Source organism: Triticum urartu, chromosome 3A (genome assembly GCF_056163025.1).
Source record: "Triticum urartu cultivar PI428250 chromosome 3A, HENAU_Tu73, whole genome shotgun sequence".
Taxonomy (NCBI): domain Eukaryota; kingdom Viridiplantae; phylum Streptophyta; class Magnoliopsida; order Poales; family Poaceae; genus Triticum; species Triticum urartu.
The window spans coordinates 438131719-438152065 of NC_141875.1; the positions used below are offsets into that span (position 1 = coordinate 438131719).

The following is a 20347-nucleotide window of genomic DNA, read 5'->3' on the forward strand; positions in this document are numbered from 1 at the left end:
AGGATACAAAGGTTCCTAAGTCATTTTACCCCCTCTAGTCATAACTCTAACAGCATTATCATTTTTCTTATTATTTAATTCATTGAGCAAATCATTCTAAGCCTTAAGCACTTGTTCTACTTGAGTGGTAACCATAGAAGCATGTTTACTAATAAGTTTAAGTTCACCTTTAACTCTAGACATATAATCACTCAAGTGTTCAATCATATAATCATTACGTTTCAATTGTCTACCAACATAAGCATTGAAGTCTTCTTGGTTAACAATAAAATTATCAAACTCATCCAAGCATTGGCTAGCAAACTTGGTAGATGGGATTTCACCCTTATCAAATCTATAGAGAGAATTTGCATTTACTACCTGTGTCGGGTTATCAATACCATGTATATGTTCAATAGGTGGTAAATTCTTAACATCTTCAGCTTTAATACCTTTTTCTTTCATAGATTTCTTTGCCACTTGCATATCTTCAGGACTGAGAAATAGAATACCCCTTTTCTTCGGAGTTGGCTTAGGAATTGGTTCAGGAAGTGTCCAATCATTTTCATTACTCAACATATTATTCAATAGCAATTTAGCTTGATCAACAATTCTTTCCCTGAAAACACAACCAGCACAACTATCTAGGTGGTCTCTGGAACCATCGGTTAGTCCATTATAAAAGATATCAAGTATTTCATTTTTCTTGAGAGGATGATCAGGCAAAACATTAAGTAATCAGATAAGCCTCCCCCAAGCTTGTGGGAGACTCTCTTCTTCAATTTGCACAAAATTATATATTTCCATTAAGGCAGTTTGTTTCCTATGAGAAAGGAAATATTTAGCAGGGAAGTAATAAATCATATCCTAGGGACTACGCACACAACCAGGATCAAGAGAATTAAACCATATTTTAGCATCACCCTTTAATGAGAACGGAAATAACTTAAGGATAGAGTAATAGCGATTTTTCTCATCATTAGTGAACAGGGTGGCTATATCATTTAATTTAGTAAGATGTGCCACAATAGTTTCAGATTCATAGCCATAAAAAGGATCAGATTCAACCAAAGTAATTAACTTAGGGTCGACAGAGAAATCATAATCCTTATCGGAAATACAGATAGGTGAAGTAGCAAAAGCAGGATCATATTTCATTCTAGCATTCAAAGATTTTTCTTTCAGCTTAGCTAACAGTTTCTTAAGATCATATCTATCATTGCAAGCTAAAAAGTCTCTAGCAGTTTCTTCATCCATAACATAACCCTCAGGCACAACATGCAATTCATATCTAGGGAGAGAATCTTCATCATCACTTTCATCAATATTATCAGTTTCAATAATTTCATTCTCTCTAACCCTAGCAAGTTGTTCATCAAGAAATTCACCTAATGGCACAGTATTATCAAGCATAGAAGTAGTTTCATCATAATTATCATGCAAAGCAGAAGTGACATCATCAATAACATGCGATATATCAGAATAAATAGCAGGTGTAGGTGTCGTAAGTTTACTCAAAACAGAAGGTGAGTCAAGTGCAGAGCTAGATGTCAGTTCCTTACCTCCCCTCGTAGTTGAGGGGAAAATCTTGGTTCTTTCATCTTTCAAGTTCCTCATAGTGATCAACAGATATAAATCCCAAGTGACTCAAAGAATAGAGCTATGCTCCCCGGCAACAGCGCCAAAAAATAGTCTTGATAACCCACAAGTATAGGGGATCGCAATAGTTTTTGAGGGTAGAGTATTCAACCCAAATTTATTGATTCGACACAAGGGGAGCCAAAGAATATTCTCAAGTATTAACAGTAGAGTTGTCAATTCAACCGCACCTGAAAGACTTAATATCTGCAGCAAAGTATTTAGTAGCAAAGTAATATGGAAGTAACGGTAACGGTGGCAAAGTTAATAGTAATAGTTTTTGTAGTGATTGTAACAGTGGCAACGGAAAAGTAACTAAGCAAAGATCAATATGTGAAAAGCTCATAGGCAATGGATCAGTGATGGATAATTATGTTGGATGTGATTCCTCATGTAACAGTTATAACATAGGGTGAAACAGAACTAGCTCCAGTTCATCAATGTAATGTAGGCATGTATTCCGAATATAGTCATACGTGCTTATGGAAAAGAACTTGCATGACATCTTTTGTCCTACCCTCCCGTGGCAGCGGGGTCCTATCGGAAACTAAGGGATATTAAGGCCTCCTTTTAATAGAGTACCGGAACAAAGCATTAACACCTAGTGAATACATGAACTCCTCAAACTATAGTCATTACCGATAATTGTCCCGACTATTGTCACTTCGGGGTTAACGGATCATAACACATAATAGGTGACTATTGACTTGCAAAATAGGATGAAGAACTCACATATATTCATGGAAGCATAATAGGTTCAGATTTGAAATCATGGCACTCGGGCCCTAGTGACAAGCATTAAGCATAGCAAAGTCATAGCAACATCAATCTCAGAACATAATGGATACTAGGGATCAAACCCTAACAAAACTAACTCGATTACATGATAAATCTCATCCAACCCATCATCGTCCAGCAAGCCTATGATGGAATTACTCACGCACGGTGGTGAGCATCATGAAATTGGTGATGGAGGAAGGTTGATAATGACGATGGTGACAGATTACCCTCTCCGGAGCCCCGAACGGACTCCAGATCAGCCCTCCCGAGAGAGATTAGGGCTTGGCGGCGACTCCGTATCGTAAAACGCGATGAATCCTTCTCTCTGATTTTTTTCTCCCCGAACGTGAATATATAGAGTTGGAGTTGAGGTCGGTGGAGCATCAAGGGGCCCATGAGACAGGGGGTGCGCCCCAAGGGGGTGGGCGCGCCCCCACCCTCATGGATAGGGTGTGGGCCCCCTGGTGTTGATTCTTTCGCCAGTATTTTTATATATTCCAAAAATATTCTCCGTGAAGTTTCAGGTCATTCCGAGAACTTTTGTTTCCGCACAAAAATAACACCATGGCAATTCTGCTGAAAACAGCGTCAGTCCAGGTTAGTTCCATTCAAATCATGCAAGTTAGAGTCCAAAATAAGGTCAAAAGTGTTTGGAAAAGTAGATACGATGGAGACACATCATACCATCTCGCCATTTTATATAGAATTATACAGATTGTTGTGTTGAAGACAAATAAGGCGCCTCAAGAATAAGAACTAAAAGGATGAAGTGTGTGTGTCTCATCCATCAAGTGGGCATAAAATGAAGGAGAAATTAATACCTAGGAACTAGAGCAACTCCAACGGGGCGACCCATTTCGTCTGCTGGTGTCCGTTTGGGTCAGCGCGGGAACAAAAGGCGGCCCAACGCGCCGACCCAAACGGACGCGCGTTCACTTGGCGTCCGTATGCCGACCCATTCCCGGTCCATTTTGAGTCGGATTTGCATCGGCGCGGACATGAGACGGACGCACACGCGCCTACTCCTCTCCTCGGGCCCGCACGAAGGCATACACGGCGGCCGAGGACAAGCTTCTTTGCGAGTGTTGGCGAGACATTGGACAAGACCCCAAGACGGGCGCCGAACAAAAACATTCAACTTTTTGGATTCGTGTCCACTGGGAGTTTCATGAGCGCAAGAAGTTTCCTCCTTACCAAATTATGAGCACGCGTGGGTGGGTGTCCATTTCGAAGTGATGGAGGGTGATCCAACAAGAGTGCAACAAGTTTTGTGCCACTCTTGAGAGCGTCAAGGCCCACCTTGTGAGCGGCATCGGCATGCAAGACACAGTATGCTAGCAAGCCACCCTCGTTTGTGTCATCAAGTTTATGCTTGCGGGTTCATTTGCATACCATTTGCCAATATGCTTGCATGAAAATATTTGTAGGCATTTCAAGCTTTGTAGGCATTCAAGGTCCAACACAACGGCAAGTGCTTCAACCTCTCCCATTGCTTCAGGGTCATCAAAGAAGAGGAAAAGTTCAAGGCGCAATATGCCACCCTCAAGTCGCGTGGGGGGAAGAAAGCCATGGAGGGGGTTGGGGACGGCGAGCCGACACGGCCGCGGGGGAAGACCAAATCCAAGAATGAGGACAATCGGGGCGCGACATCAAACGCCTTGATCGCAAGCATGGAGGGCATGATGAACAAGAAGGACTCAATGGAGAAGGAGCGCCGGCGTTTCAAAGAGCAGCAAATGAACGCCTTCATGGAGATCCAAAGGAGGAGGCTTGAGATGAACGCGGAGAAGCAAGCCAAGATGCTCGAGATGGAGGCGGAGAAGCAAGCCAAGATGCTCGAGATGGAGGCGGAGAAGCAAGCCAAGATGCTCGAGATCGAGGCCGTCAATGCCAAGACCAAGGCGAAAGAAGTGGCTCTCGCGAGCATGATGACCGAGATGGAGATCATGAAGGTGGATCTCAACACCGTGTCGCCAAGAAAGAGGCCGTGGTTCGAGAAGATGCAGGCCGACATGCTCAAGTTCACCGACGAGTGATCTTGTGGCCGCGAGCACCTTCTTTTTTTATGCCGGCTTGTGTGCTGGCATGACCACGGGTGGCATGGTCGAACTCAAGTATCACCCCCTTTTGTGTGCTAGCATATCTGCCGCCCGCTGGCGAGTGCGGCAGCATGAACTGTGTGCCGATATTTTTTGAAGCCGGCAATGTATGCCGGCGCTGGCATGGTGCCAGCATGAGACATGGCCGCAACTCTTTTTTTAAAAATGAGTGCGGACATGAAAATAGGTCGACGCGTTAGGCGCACTGCCGACCCAAATATAAAACAGGGCGGACGCCGGGCGAGCGGCCGACCCAAACGGACAAAAAACGGACAAATGCGCCGTCCGTTTGGGTCGGCCCGTTGAAATTGCTCTTAGATATCTAAAAAGGTGACCGTGCACGACATAAATTCCTGCAAGACAAATAGCAATGACATAAGCGTTTGGACTAATAACGCAATAGAATAATACTTGGTAAGAGGGCACGACACGAGAGTGGATTTGGAAGAGGTGAGAGGGACTAAAACACACTTAGCAAGATTTCTTTATGACTCAGTGTGAATTCCAAAAATTGCACCAACTTCCAAATAATGCCTTGGTATGTAGGATTTGAAAATTAGGCCTTTTAAATAACATAGCAGCTATACAAAAATCGTATCAAAAATATCATACATGATGATTTTTAATGTATGATTTATATGCATTTATGGTAGCGTGCGTCTTGCTGCCATTGTTGGGTGGCACCGTTCGGATATTGTTATGCCACATTGCTACTACGGACATGTTAATTATCTTTCTAGTTGCAATCGCATAGACATATGTACTACTATAATACTATAGCGATCTAAATGGTATTATATTTGTCTATAGAGGGAGTGTATTTCTTTTGTGAAAGTTGAGATTATTTTTGATAAACTTAGTCAAGCTTTATAAAGTTTGATTCAGGTCAAGCTAATAAGAGCAGTAAATAAAAACAGAGGGACTTAAACAGTTAAACTTATTCCCCCTCTAAATAAATAGTCTTTACATTTTTTGTAAACAATGGCAATGCCGTCCCTCTAAAGAAAAAGATGCCGGCGTCATGCCAGCACTACCCTTTCCGTCCTCGCAGCCTAGTACGTAGACACAAAAAGTTCAAGCGGCGGCAGTTAAGTCGCGAACTCGAGCCATATGACCCCGCCGTTGCCGCCGCTCGCCGTGGCTCCCGCCTGCGCGCGCACGCTGGCCGACCTCCTAGTCGCGCTCTCAGCCGCCCGCGCGCTTCCCAAGGGCCAGCAGCTCCATGGCCACCTTCTCAAGGGCGGCCATCTCCCCGCCGTCGCCTCCTCGCACGCGCTGCTCGCCCACCACCTCCTCACCTTCTACGCCCGCTGCTCGCTCCCCGAGCTTTCCCTCCGCGCCTTCCTCGACCTCCCCGCTGCCCCCTCCCCCGCCGCATGGTCCTCCCTCATATCCTCCTTCGCCCAGAACGGCCTCCCGGAGGCAGCCTTTGACGCCTTCCGCCGCATGCTCGCGGCCGGGGTCCCCGCCACCGACCGCTCCATCCCCCCCGCCGCCAAGGCCGTCGCAGCTGCCGCAGACTCCTCGCGCCCTCCGCTTGCCCCGCATGCTCTCCATGGCCTCGCCTCCAAGACGCCGTTCGCGGGCGACGTGTTCGTGGGGTCGGCGGTTCTTGACATGTATGCCAAGTGCGGGAACCTTGCGGACGCCCGCCGGGTGTTCGACGAAATGCCGGAGCGGAATGTGGTCTCGTGGTCTGCCCTCATTGGTGGCTACGCGGATGCTGGGATGCACCCTGCAGCACTCTGCATCTTCCGCTCGGCACTGGAGGAGGCTGTGCAGGTCAATGACTTCACAGTTTCGTGCATTGTCCGTGTGTGTGCTGCAGCCACACTCTTTGAGCTTGGGGCACAGGTGCATGCCCGGTCTATAAAGACAGCACTTGATGCATCACCGTTTGTGGGCAGCTCGCTTGTTTCTCTCTACTCCAAGTGTGGCCTTGTGGATTGTGCTTACCAGGTGTTTAGTGCAGCACCTGAGAGAAACCTTGGGATTTGGAACGCAGTGCTCATTGCATCTGCACAGCATGGCCATACTTCCACAGCATTTGAACGTTTCACAAAGATGCAGAATGCCGGGTTCCGTCCTAACTTCATTACCTTCCTGTGTTTACTCACAGCATGTAGCCACGCTGGTCTTGTCGATGAGGGGAAGCGATATTTTTCCCTCATGAAAGAATATAGAATTGAACCGCAGGTTGAACATTATGCTGCAATGGTTGACCTACTTGGTCGTGTAGGACGTATAACTGAAGCACTGGACCTTATTGAGTCAATGCCCATGGAACCACCTGACTCTGTTTGGGGTGCACTCCTAATGGCATGTCGCATGTTCAAGGATGCAGACACTGCGGCAATTGCTGCAAAGAGACTGTTTGAGACAGGGTCTCGCAGCTCTGGTGCACACATGCTCTTGTCAAGCACGTATGCAGCTGCAGGAAGGCATGTCGATGCAGCACTTGCAAGGAAGGCAATGCGTGATGCAGGTATACGGAAAGAGACTGGTCTTAGCTGGCTTGAGGCTGCAGGAGAGGTGCATACCTTTGTTTCAAACTGCAGGAGACATCCAAGAAGCAGCGAAATTTATAATGTGCTGGAGAAAGTTGGTAAGAAAATGGCGGCAGCTGGTTATGTGGCAGACACTAGTGCAGTAGTTAAGGATGTGGACAGAGATGAGAAGTGCGCATCACTGGGGTATCACAGCGAAAGGCTAGCAATAGGGTTAGGGCTCTTGATTGTTCCGGAAGGTGTGCCAATCCGAGTTATGAAGAACTTAAGAGTGTGTGATGATTGTCACAATGCAGTTAAGTACCTCAGTAAGTGTACAGGAAGAGTTGTGGTTCTCAGGGATAACCGTCGATTCCACCGGTTTGAAGATGGGTTGTGCTCTTGTGGGGATTTCTGGTGATCTTAGATCTACACCATTCTCTTTCCTATTGTCCTTATTGGGCAGTTTGGCTCACATGGATTCATCGATTGGGTCTTTCACTTAAAGTACATTTCTTTGATAAATGGATCTATGTGAACTCAGAAGCTGATACGAGTCATAAAGTTTATTTTGGCATAATAGTGAGGTGATGGATTCAATTTTAGGGCTGCTTGGAAATTTTGCAATAAGTCTGGTCACTTAGGATGAAACAATTCTTTGATATGGAAGATTGCCACATAGTGCTGCTATTATTCAGGGTCAACATGACTCTGTGGCCTTCTTATTTACAGTATTCATACAATGTACCATGGATCCACTTGAACATAGCATTTTTTGTTGACTAGTTAGAGAAGAACTCATGATATTATCTTATGAGTTATGGCATCATACTGTGGTGCATATTGCTTTCACATGAGTGTAACCATAGCCCCTCACAGAGCGATCGAACATTTAGTTGCACTTGTTTATTCCATTTTATCTGGGAGAAGATCAAAATGGGCCACTAAACACACTATTGTGCATATCTCTCCACTGTTGTGAAATCGACCGCTTCATGCTTTGGCAGACCCATGTGTGCATGCCTTTTTCTTGGGCTTGTCTGATAATCTGCATTTAGTATGCACACTTTCATTCCAATGCCCTGCAAGTCCTAAAAGAGCTGCTTCTCCGGTTTCACCGAAACTGCAAAAGATTGATTTCTTTGGATTGGATGTTGTCACCTGTATCTGTATACTGAAACTGCTGGGCTTAGACATGCTCTTGTGAGACAGGTCCTTCAACAGGATATCCTTATGGTCAACCTCAGTTCAATGATTTGACGCCACTTCCTTCTGCACAGAAGAATGACTGAGGTATTTAACAAGCTACCCAATTTTTTTCTTTGGACTAGTTTGAGTGATCCAACGAAAGTGATGCAGCATGGTAGAGTATAATTTCTTTACGTTTTCATGATATGATCGTACCTAACACTGTGGAATGATATACTTTTTAAACTGAAAAACAGTAGGGGAGGGAGGGAGGGAGGGGGGGGGGGGGGGCTACTATATAAAATGTTTTATGATGCTCTATTGATCCTATTTCCTCAGTAAATTTGAATTTACTCTTTATGTGGTGCTAAATCATTTTCCTTGTCTGATCATAGAACCAAAACTTAGTTTGATCAAGTTAAGAAATTCTTAATTTCTTTATTTACATATCTGTTACATAATGTGAGCTTATACGTGATTAAATGTTGCTATTGGCTGCTGGGAATTAGTAGGCCAAGACTTGGTAGTAAGTTCTTACTACCTTAATAGATTGTACTTTCGAAGTGATAGGCAGATGCTGGGCTGTATACAGATAAGAAAACTTCTAGAATTGAAAAACCTTGAGCCATCTAGACCTGTCTTAACCTAAAATGGAGGGAATCTTTAGGTGGAATAGATTTACTGCTAAGCTCACCTTATTTTTGCAATTTTCTTACCTGATTAATGTGGTTTGCCATCTTTTTCATACAGCAACTTTCCGGGAAGCATGCTCTCAATAACAGGGAAATGATGGTTGGATCCTACACTGGTGGTTATGTCTTTCTAAACATAAGTTTCAATTATTGTATGGCCAGTGTCACTATCTGTAATTCTTCTGTAAAGGAACTAGGTATCATATATATATTTATTAATCATGGGTAGTACGGGTTTTAATATCGAATCTTTTGGTTAGTTGGCATGATTTGATGGATGCATTTCGTTTGGAAAATGTCTTGCAGACTGATTGTGTACACAATCACTGGTGTTATTGGTCAGAGTAAAATTTTGGGCAGAAGACACTGTTCATTGCTGGTCCCAAATGATGATTGGTGAACCCCTCTCTTTTGAACCACACAAAGATATGGTGTGTTGCACGTTATTTGTCTTCCCTACTTGTTCGGGCTAGTGCCAGTTGGTATGAATAGAATGATAGAATTATCTTTGGGTCCTTAGTTGATCCTTGCAAGCTTCTCTATGCTTTGAAATACAGGATGAATGGTTGCCAGGTGGGTGAGAGATTTGGTAGGGTTAGAGAGTGACAGGGGAGCTCATCTTCAACACGCATATCAAACTGCAGCCTGCAGGTTTCATGGGGAAGCCAGCAGTCTAGCATGTCCTATATATATACAAAAGGTTTAAGTTGTGGGCTCTTGTAAGCAACACAAACAGAAGCATTTCCTGTCAAATATGAGTTCTCTAAGAGGGTTTGGAAATATCGCCAGAAGATGGAGAGAACTCAACGGTGCGAATTACTGGAAGGGGCTACTTGATCCTCTTGACGTCGACCTCCGGAAGAATATCATCAACTATGGTGAGCTCTCACAGGCAGCATACACTGGGCTCAACAGAGAGAGAAGGTCAAGGTACGCTGGGTCTTGCCTCTTCAGACGCAAGGACTTCCTCAGCAGGGTAGATGTATCAAACCCTAATCTATATGAGATTACGAAGTTTATATATGCAATGTGTACGGTGAGCTTGCCGGATGATTTCATGATAAAGCCGCTGTCAAAGGCCGCATGGAGCAAGCAATCAAATTGGATGGGGTTTGTTGCTGTGGCCACCGACGAGGGTAAGGAAGTGCTCGGGAGGCGGGATGTGGTGGTGGCATGGCGTGGGACAATACGGGTGCTAGAGTGGATGGATGACCTTGATATTTCCTTGGTGCCTGCTTCAGAAATAGTACGACCAGGCAGTGCCCATGACCCCCGTGTTCATGGAGGATGGTTGTCCGTCTACACGAGTACTGACCCAGGGTCTCGGTACAATAAACAGAGTGCACGATATCAGGTAATTCTTGTTATTCTTGATTCAGCATTAGTATATCACCAGAATCAGTATTATAGATTGCCTCATGTTCTGAAGCACAAACCTCTAAATTAGGATATAGTTGATCTTTGTGCGTGTTAAACCCCATGATCTAATCAGTGTATAGTTTGTAATGATGCATGTGCTTGAAGTTTCAGTTTTCTTCCATTTGAAGTGAAGCAAAAGAAAAGGAAACAAAAGACATGCATATTAGTCTGTCGGGAAAGCAAGTCTTGCTTCCTGTTTTACACCAGCGAGTCGTTGGTGTTTCCGTGTTCAGCCTTACTGCACTACGAAAACATCATGATTGTTTTTAGGCGGGGAGTGATTCCCCTTATTATCCATCTAAAGTTTAGCTTGCATAAAGACAATCATGGCACAGCACAACGTGCACTTTAAGACAGTTTGGATTACTGGGGCCATGGTATTTATTTAATCAAGTAGATGTTGAATTGTGCCTCTTACTAGTCATGCATATTTGACGTGGCCTTCGGTCAAACTATTTAACAAGCTTGCATCAGGTGTTGGATGAAGTTGAAAGGCTGCAGGATCTGTACAAGCAAGAGGAGACCAGCATCACCATAACAGGTCACAGCCTTGGGGCCGCTCTTGCAACCATTAGTGCTACCGACATTGTCTCCAACGGCTACAACAAGACCTGCCCGGTCTCGGCCTTCGTGTTTGGTAGCCCCAGAGTGGGCAACTCCGACTTCCAGAAAGCATTTGACAGTGCAGAAGATCTGAGGTTGCTCCGTGTCCGGAACTCCCCTGACGTGGTCCCAAACTGGCCAAAGCTGGGATACAGCGACGCCGGCACGGAGCTCATGATCGACACAGGGGAATCACCCTACATCAAGAGCCCTGGGAACCCCTTAACATGGCATGATATGGAGTGTTACATGCATGGGGTTGCCGGGACGCAAGGGAGCAACGGAGGGTTTGAGTTGGAGGTTGATCGGGACATCGCGTTGGTGAATAAACACGAAGATGCACTGAAGAAGGAGTATTCGATCCCACCGTCTTGGTGGGTGGTTCAGAACAAAGGTATGGTGAAAGGCAAGGATGGTCGGTGGCATCTGGCCGACCATGAGGATGATGATGACTGATCCTTTTACGTGATGCAATTCAGTGCGACAGCTGGGCAACAAGTTGCAACCAACGAGCTTTCCTTTAGAACATGGGAAATATTCTGCATGTCTTCTTTTAACTGTTTGAGAGTAAAGAAATGCATCCTGTTATGTTCCAACTCATATTTTTCAGTGAAGTTATTTGCTTTCGGGACCAGTGAGTTTAAAGAACTCTGTTCGATCTTGCTGTAATAAAGTCTTAAATTTGTTTAGCTGTGCCTGTGTGACATTTCCCTGCATGAACAACGTTAAGGAACTTGTGTGCTTTGTGCATTATTTGATTATTTCCTAATAACAAGTAACATGCACATAGTCGCATGTTAGGTGTATCAATTTTCCCGGTATCAAAGGTGTTTTACTCATTATCTGATAATCCACTAGATAATTGCACGTGCAATGCAATGAGGCCACAAATATTTTGTACATAATCACCGTGATTTATCTGTCGTTTTAGTATGAATGTATATGTCCGAAAATGGACTTAGCTGCTAATTAAATCAGTACTTATTGATTTACCAAAGTAAATTTGGTAAGCCAATAAGTGAGGTGATTTTCAAGTAAAACCGTTGGAAAAAATCGGCAAAACGGAAGGCGGTGTGGGGTGAGGAGGGATGACAAAAGAAATGAATGTTTTAGGAGAAATTAATGCACGGGGTCTTACTCACGGGACTTTTTTTTTGCGAGGAGAAAGAGAATTTATTAATCAAGCGGCGGCCAAGTCTGCATTACAAAGATCAGGCACCTCGCCTGGTCCTGAGCGAAGCCACACGACAGTGCATTTCTTTATTCTACCAAAATTTGCTAAAAATGACTAACTGAGTTTTGTTCGTGCCTAACATGCTTGACTAAAAATTCCCTATCTTTCTGAAGGTGTGATCTAATTTCTTGCACCATCATTGTATGAGCTGATCTGTCATCATCAGTACTCGTAATCAGTTTCACAACATCCAAACATGATGGGTTTTCGTCAAAAAGCTAACCTCATAAGTTAATTTCTTCAATACTAGAAATTCTTCAAAGAAAATAAATAATGTTTGCAAGGTAATTTCCCAACTTTGGATAAACCATTGGTATCAGACCCATGTTATGATGTCTCGTTCCTTGTATCAAATCTAAGAGACAGTAAAAATTGGACCATTTTCCTAATTGAAAGAAAACAACAGCCATGGCCAGCTCGTTCCATAGTTCCATAGTGTATCTCCAAAGAAAACACAAAACAAGAGCCACCCAACCCACTTGGAAACAGTTCAAAGTATTCCCTAAAAAACGGTTCAAAGTAGGAAAATAATGTAGGATACGCTGAGATTTGTTTCTTAATCACCCAGTAAATACGCCATTTATCTCTCCGGTCCACTTGGCTTCCCCGTACCCGGTCCCATATCTCTTGTGTTGCATTTCTTTCTCCACTTTTGTCGATTTAATATTGCCACCGATTGCATGCGACACGAACAGTCAGTTTGATAGGCCACCGTACCTTGTTCTCCAATCGCAGGCGCTAAGGAAGGTTATAAAATCAAAGGTGACGATGTGCCTCGCCTCAAGATATAGCTTATTGCTTCCATTTCATTCTATCTTTCTTGCTTGAGTGCGTCATAGATCCAAAACCACCTTTTCATCCTGCCTTTTGGACACTTTTTCATCTTGGCTTTTGGAAAAAGGCGTTTTTATTTTTATTCCAGAAGATGGCTTTTGGAAAAGTAGTTAATATTTTTTCTTAGACAATGAAAAGTTGTTCATTTTTAGGGAGAAAAGTTGTTATTTTGTTTGAGATGAGACCACAAAAGTTCTTAACTTGAAAAGGCAGGAGAAAGACCGAAAGGGGTTGTCCTAGATGGTAGGGAACGGAAGCCTATCATATTTAAATTAGCACAGCTAATATGCCTGTCATGCTTGAATCAAAAGAAATAATTATTTCGGTCATGCTTAGGTGACTTTTTTCGAGCCTCACCACCTCCTATTTAATTTGAGCACAGCTCCTCCTATGTTGAACTCATTATTTTATTATGAGAAAAGAACATCATGGCTGAGAAGTTGAACCTTGTACTCACTGCTTCTAAAGAAAATATCTGGTGGAAACCAGATTATAATGAGGACTTCATAGAAACCATGTTTACAAATGTATTAATTTTTTATAGTTACAAAGGTGACGTTACATTAACATGTAAAATTTAGAGAAATGATAATTTGGGAGGTTAGGAGGTCCCAGGGAACGCCCCCGCAATCATTTGGTCCAGATCATGCGGATGGCAAAAATAAATTAAAGATCACTAGCATTTTTTTGCGCTACAAGTTAATTTTTACTTTCGATCATGGCAAGTGTTACAGTTCAAAATTTAATGTTCAAACTAATATTCATTTGGCAGGCAAAAAATAATTATGCATGAATAAGGATGTTGCGCTTTTTATCACTGTTCCCTCATGAATTCTTTTGTATCTCTCAAATGAATTTCTCTTCTTTTGTGATGGATATTTTTTTTACTTTGAACTTGAAAATTTACATGCCTGTACAACGTCACCTTTTTAACATATTGTACTTTGTGCATTACACTCTTTTTTTGTTTGGCAAGTTCACATTTTTTGTACAATCGCTATTTGCAAGGTTTTTTTTGTTGCCGATATGTTTTTTTAGTTTTCTTCTTATTTATTAGGCATACATTTTGCAATTACACTTTTTACACTTCTTTCTTTCTACAAGTGCACTTGTTGTTTATGTGGTAGTTTAGTAAAATAATTGTTTCTTCTTAGTATTAATAAGGGCGTTGGTGAGTGTATGCAGAAACAAAGGAAAAAACGAAAAGAATGACTGCACTATATCTAAATCACATTCAACTGTGTTTTTTTCTTGAAAAAACAGCCACATATCTTATAGTCATCTCATAATGTTTTCTGATTTGACCTCTCTCTCTCTCTCATCTCTTTTCCTTGTCTTGTCACTCATTTATTTCTCCTCTTGATATCATCTCCATAGTGGCACTGCACCAAGACAGAAATCGCGATGATGTAGGCGACCCATGTTTGAGCCTAAGCCGCCATCGACGACACAAGCGAGCTAGGAATGAGCCAGAGCCAGAGATGATGCAGCCAATCGTGCCGTGGACGGTGGAGGCAAGGCTGCGGTTGGAGTTCGTGTGGGAGTGGCTACCCGACACTTGGAAGGTGCGTGAGAGGAGGAGTGGGCTTAGAATAATGTCCCAGAGACGGATGTTGAGGTGGTGCACCAACAATGCCGACCCACGGTGTAACACTCCGGATGTAATTTACCTTATCTGTACTCTAACTCTTGTCGTTTCTGGCACTAAATTATTTTATTTTCCTCGGTCTCGGGTTTTTGTCTTCGTGTGTTGTTGTCTTTGTCATGCATCTCATATCATGTCATCATGTACATTGCATTTGGATACGTGTTTGTCTCATGCATCCGAGCATTTTCCCCGTTGTCCGTTTTGCATTCCGGCGCTCCTATCTCCTCCGGTGGTCATTTCTATCTCTTTTCGTGTGTGGGGGTTAAACATTTCCGGATTAGACCAAGACTTGCCATGCGGCCTTGGTTTACTACCGGTAGACCGCCTGTCAAGTTTCGTGCCATTTGGACTTCGTTTGATACTCCAACGGTTAACCGAGGGACCGAGAAGGCCTAGTTTGTGTTGCAGCCCAACACTCTTCCAATTTGGTCCAAAACCCACCAAAAACCCTTCCATCATCTAGAGTATTCGATCACGATCGCGTGGCCGAAAACCGTGCTCAATTTGGAGCCTCCTAGCTCCTCCTACCTATAAAATGGTCTCTTCCCCAAAAATCCCGGATCCAAAACCACCCTAACCCTAAAATTTCGTCTCCTCCGCCGCCGGACGTGTCTGCTCCCGCCGGACATGCCCCGCGCCGCCGCGCCCGGCCACTTAGGAACTGCCACGTGGCCCCGCCGCCTCCCACCGCTCCGGCCCGGGAGGCCCAAGTCGGGCCCCCGCGAGCCCATCGTCCGTCGCCGCCGTTCCACGCCCGCGCCGCCCGACTCCTCTCCCTCCGCCGCCATCGACTCCGGCGCCGGCCCGCTCCGCCACCGCGCCGGCGAGCGCCGCCCCTCGCCGGACTTCGCCTCCTCGCCACCCCCGATGCAGATCGCCGCCCCGGCCTCTCCACCGACCCGAGCCGGCGCCGCTCCGCACCTCCGCCGGCCTCGTCGCGTCCGGCCACCGCCGGCGCCGCCCCCGACCCCCACCGGAGCTCCGGCCACCTCGCCCCAGCTCCGGCCTTCTTCTGCGGTGACGTTGTTTGACTTCGGTGAACAGTGCAGCTATAGTGCTCGGATCCGATCCAGATCCAGATTCGAGACGGTTGACTTTTCATCCCCGAACCCTAATTTTTTTTGCAAACTTTGGCATGCTATAACTCCGCATCCGTAGCTCCGATTTGTACGTGTAGCATATCAAAATGTTTGTCTCGACGAGTACATCATTTCATCTCATTGCATCATTTTCATTTGAGCTCATCTTGATGCCCGAAATGTTGTTGGAAGAGGGCTATGTGAGGAATTTGTCAGATCTGTTTCAGCAAATAGCTATTTGTCATTTTTGCCATGATTAATGTGTGCATGCTATGATCCTGAGCTCTACATGTGTTTTATTATATGACATGCCATCTTTACAAGGATGCTTACGATGTATTTTTGTGACATTTGTGGTGACTAGAACAAGCTTGCAAAGTAGCGTAATCGGTAATGCTGATTTCAGGGACTTAGAATTTCACTAAGTCCTTGTCCTGATTTTGTTGTTATGCCATATGTTCCTGTTGTTTCCTAGTGATCCGTGCCTCTTTTGAGGATGATCAGTAAGGATGTTTTGTTAACATTGTGGTGCTATATCTATCCATGTCTTTGTTTGCATTTATGGAGCACCCTAGCTTAAGTCAATCGAGCTCTACTTTTGCTATATCGTGAATCCTGGCAAATTGTTGACATGTTTAGCGATTTTGCCGAGGATGTTGCTATTGATCCGTGCATGCTATGTTCTTGTTCTTGCCATGTCTTCTTGATGGGTGTATGCTTAGTTTGTCATGCCATGCTCTGTAGTGAGTGCATCGAGCTCGTAAACATGCCTACTCGTTAACTGATTTGTATGCTCCAGTTTTTCACTAAGTCTGAAATCTGTTTATGTTTTTGCCATGTTCACATACTTGAAATTGTATTTTCTGATCCCTTTTGGCTCAAGGTCACTAAGGGACTTTTATTAAGTGCTTTGAGTAGCTTCATGCAATGCCTTGCTTTGCCATGTTAAGTTCCTGTAGCATGTACTTTTCATGCTCTAAAGTGTGCTTCTTGATGATAAATTCCAGACTTGTGTTAATTTCACTAAGTTTGAAACCTGTTATCATTTGTATTTTTGCCATGCTTGTTTGAACCTATTATTGGATGAATTAGCCGTAGCTCAGTGTTCATCTTTTGTCAAGAAGCATGAGTGGATCCCTTCCATGTATTTTGTTGTCATGTTTGAGTGCTGTAGCGTATTTATCTTGATGCATTTAGTTGGTCACTTGCTGATTATCACAGATCGGTGCCATATTTGTTTTGCTTGCCATTTCCAAACCGTGCATCCGATTCCGGTGATCTTTATATCGATTTCAACCGAAATCTCCTCACCTTTTAAATGGCAATCTTGGATTTCCACATTGAGGCCAGGTTCAATCATTTCTTGTCAAATCTTGTATATGCATCGCATACCGCATCCCGCATATCATACCATGTTTGCATCATGTTGTTTGAGCATTGCACGTGGTTGATTGTGTTCCGTTTGCTTGTTGTTCTTGTTTGGGTAGAACCGGGAGACGAGTTCGCGAACGAGGAGCCCGTTGAGTTCTCTTACGAGGATCAAGTCAACTCTGACAACTTTGCAGGCAAGATGACCATACCCTCGAAATCACTTCTATCTTTGCTTGCTAGATGCTCGCTTTTTTGCTATGCCTATGCTACGATACCTACCACTTGCTTATCATGCCTCCCAAATTGTCATGTCAAACCTCTAACCCACCATGTCCTAGCAAACCGTTGATTGGCTATGTTACCGCTTTGCTCAGCCCCTCTTATAGCGTTGCTAGTTGCAGGTGAAGATTTGAGATCGTTCCTTGTTGGAACATTGTTTATTGTTGGGATATCACCATATTATCTTGTTTATCTTAATGCATCTATATACTTGGTAAAGGGTGGAAGGCTCGGCCTTTTTCCTAGTGTTTTGTTCCACTCTTGCCGCCCTAGTTTCTGTCATATCGGTGTTATGTTCCCGGATTTTGCGTTCCTTACACGGTTGGGTTATAATGGGAACCCCTTGACAGTTCGCCTTGAATAAAACTCCTCCAGCAATGCCCAACCTTGGTTTTACCATTTGCCATCTAGCCTCTTTTTCCCTTGGGTTTTCGGAGCCCAAGGGTCATCTTTATTTAAACCCCCCTAGGCCAGTGCTCCTCTGAGTGTTGGTCCGACTGAGCTGCCTGCGGGGCCACCTCCGGGAGACTTGAGGGTTGGTTTTACTCGTAGCTAGTATCATCTGAGTGTGCCCTGAGAACAAGATATGTGCAGCTCCTATCGGGATTTGTCGGCACATTCGGGCGGTGTTGCTGGACTTGTTTTACCATTGTCGAGGATGTCTTGTGACCGGGATGCCGAGTCTGATCGGAATGTCTCGGGAGAAGGAATATCCTTCGTTGACCATGAGAGCTTGTGATGGGCTAAGTTGGGACTCCCCTGTAGGGATTTGAACTTTTGAAAGGCGTGCCCGCGGTTATGGGCAGATGGGAATTTGTTAATGTCCGGTTGTAGATAACATGAAACTTAACTTAATTAAAATGAATCAACCGCGTGTGTAACCATGATGGTCTCTTCTCGGCGGAGTCCAGGAAGTGAACACGGTGTTGGAGTAATGCTTGACGTAGGTTGCTCTAGGATCACTTCTTGATCATAGTTGTTCGTCCGTGCTTTTGCCTTCTCTTCTCGCTCTCATTTGCGTATGTTAGCCACCATATATGCTAGTCGCTTGCTGCAGCTCCACATCATACCTTGTCTTACCTATAAGCTTAAATAGTCTTGATCGCGAGGGTGCGAGATTGCTGAGTCCCCGTGACTCACAGTTTACTTCCAAAACCAGATGCAAGGACCGATGATACCGTTCCAGACGATGCGCTTGAGCTCAAGTGGGAGTTCGATGAAGACTCGCGTCGTTACTATGTGTCTTTCCCAGATGATCAGTAGTGGTGCCCAGTTGAGGCGATCGGGGACTTTGTCGCATGTGGGGGTTGATCTTTATTTTGGTACCGTAGTCGGACCATGAGTGTATTGGATGATTGTAATGTTATTCATGTATTTGTGTGACGTGGCGAGTGTAAGCCAACTATGTACCTTTTCCCCTTTTATCTATTTACATGGGTTGTTGTGAAGATTACCTTACTTGCGACATTGCTTTCAATGCGGTTATGCCTCTAAGTCGTGCTTCGACACGTAGGAGATATAGCTGCATCGAGGGCGTTACACATGGATAGCTAAAGTTGGTGGTGGGGTCAGTGCAGGTGGGTACGTTGTGGAGGGGAAGTCATGATGGAGATGGCGAAAAAGAGTAGGAGTGATAGCGTGAAGGAGAGGGGAAGGAAAGTGGCAAGCGATGCTAGGCTTTCGTCTTCCGGATGGTTCCGACCAAGGTGATAGCCTCTGCTAGCCCTAAAGTAGGAAGAACGAGGTGGTTAGAATCGACCACTTGAGGCTAGCAATGTGACCGTCAGTAAATTATCATTGTCGGATATTTTGCTCCCTCCAAAAGTATAAGTATTGTTTTCTAAGATGTTCACAAAGTGAAATTCTACATTTCGATGTTTTCATTCATAGTTATAGTTTGCAAAGAAAACTACAAGCCAACACTACACTAACAACATGTAAATAACAGTGGCACATTGATATGGCGAGACGGTTGGACTGTCAGGCCTGCTTTCAATGGCGGAGACAGGGGGACCAGCCAGGGGCGGACCTATGTACAAGCAACCGGTGTCACAGGACACCGGGTAATTGTTCCGATTACGTTATTTATAGCCCATGTAGGCGTGTGACACCGGTAAAATCTATTGTTGGACATCGGCGAGAAGCCACTAGGACTGAGCGCTTGCACAACCCATCTAATGGCCCATATGCAGCCCATCTAATCGATCGACCCAAAGAAAATCTGATCGAATCCGCTTTGTGTGTATCTGCGCATATTGCCTTCTAGTTTCTCGCCTCCTCTCCAACGAATCCTCATGGCCTCGTCCTCATCCCATGGGACAACCCGTGGCTCACCATCGCATGGCGGCACGCCGACTTTTTCCCTAGATGGCTGGATTAGTGGAGAAAATATTAAGGCAAGGTAACTCCCTCATATTTTTGAAGTCCAATCCTTGGCTAGGGTTTTGAACCTCAAAGGTCTTACAATTGAGAATTAGGTTACGATACTTATCCAAATTTGAGGAGTGGTTCCCATCTGTTTTAGAATTGGATCACTATGATATTCCAAAATATTATTCTGATTCACATCTATTTGAGATTTGGATTACACTGCTTTTTCAGGTTTTCATGGTGATTTTCCAATTTACCAATCATCTCTGTTTCCTTAGTTTGAATTTTTTACATATATATTCAACTAGTATTTCTAGTTAAACACTTCATTTTGCTTTTTTGGCAAGCATTTTTACTACCGTCCATTTTAAATTGTTGAGTGTTATTTTTATACAAACCATGTACTACAAGCATGATTGTAAATTGTCTGCTAAATCTTCATGATAGCGATGCAATTGCTGTAGGGGAGCCTCGGCCGGGCGTGGGCACTGCAATGTGGCAACCGCTATGAAATCCTCAAATTCAGCAAAAACATCCAAATATCATCTATCCCCGGTGAAAAATTACCCGCTATAGCTGCTGAGAGAGTCTGCCCCGACCCCCCCTCGAATAAAAGCAATCACTCCATGGGACACCAGGACATTTTCG

The 20347-nt window shown here is 44.3% G+C and overlaps 2 protein-coding genes across 2 annotated transcripts; both read left to right on the forward strand.

Moving 5' to 3' along the window:
• Positions 1-5547: 5547 nt before the first annotated feature.
• Positions 5548-7405, forward strand: MEF1 (mitochondrial RNAediting factor 1). The gene has a single exon (XM_048707861.2). It carries the CDS (start codon positions 5607-5609, stop codon positions 7401-7403), a length of 1797 nt encoding a protein of 598 aa, XP_048563818.1. The 5' UTR covers positions 5548-5606; the 3' UTR covers positions 7404-7405.
• A 2209-nt stretch (positions 7406-9614) lies between these two features.
• On the forward strand, positions 9615-11573 carry LOC147979999 (phospholipase A1-II 1). Its single transcript, XM_087547312.1, has 2 exons — positions 9615-10216; positions 10756-11573. The coding sequence occupies exons 1-2, from the start codon at positions 9617-9619 to the stop codon at positions 11338-11340; spliced, it is 1185 nt and encodes a 394-aa protein (XP_087403438.1). The 5' UTR covers positions 9615-9616; the 3' UTR covers positions 11341-11573.
• The last annotated feature ends 8774 nt before the right edge of the window (positions 11574-20347 follow it).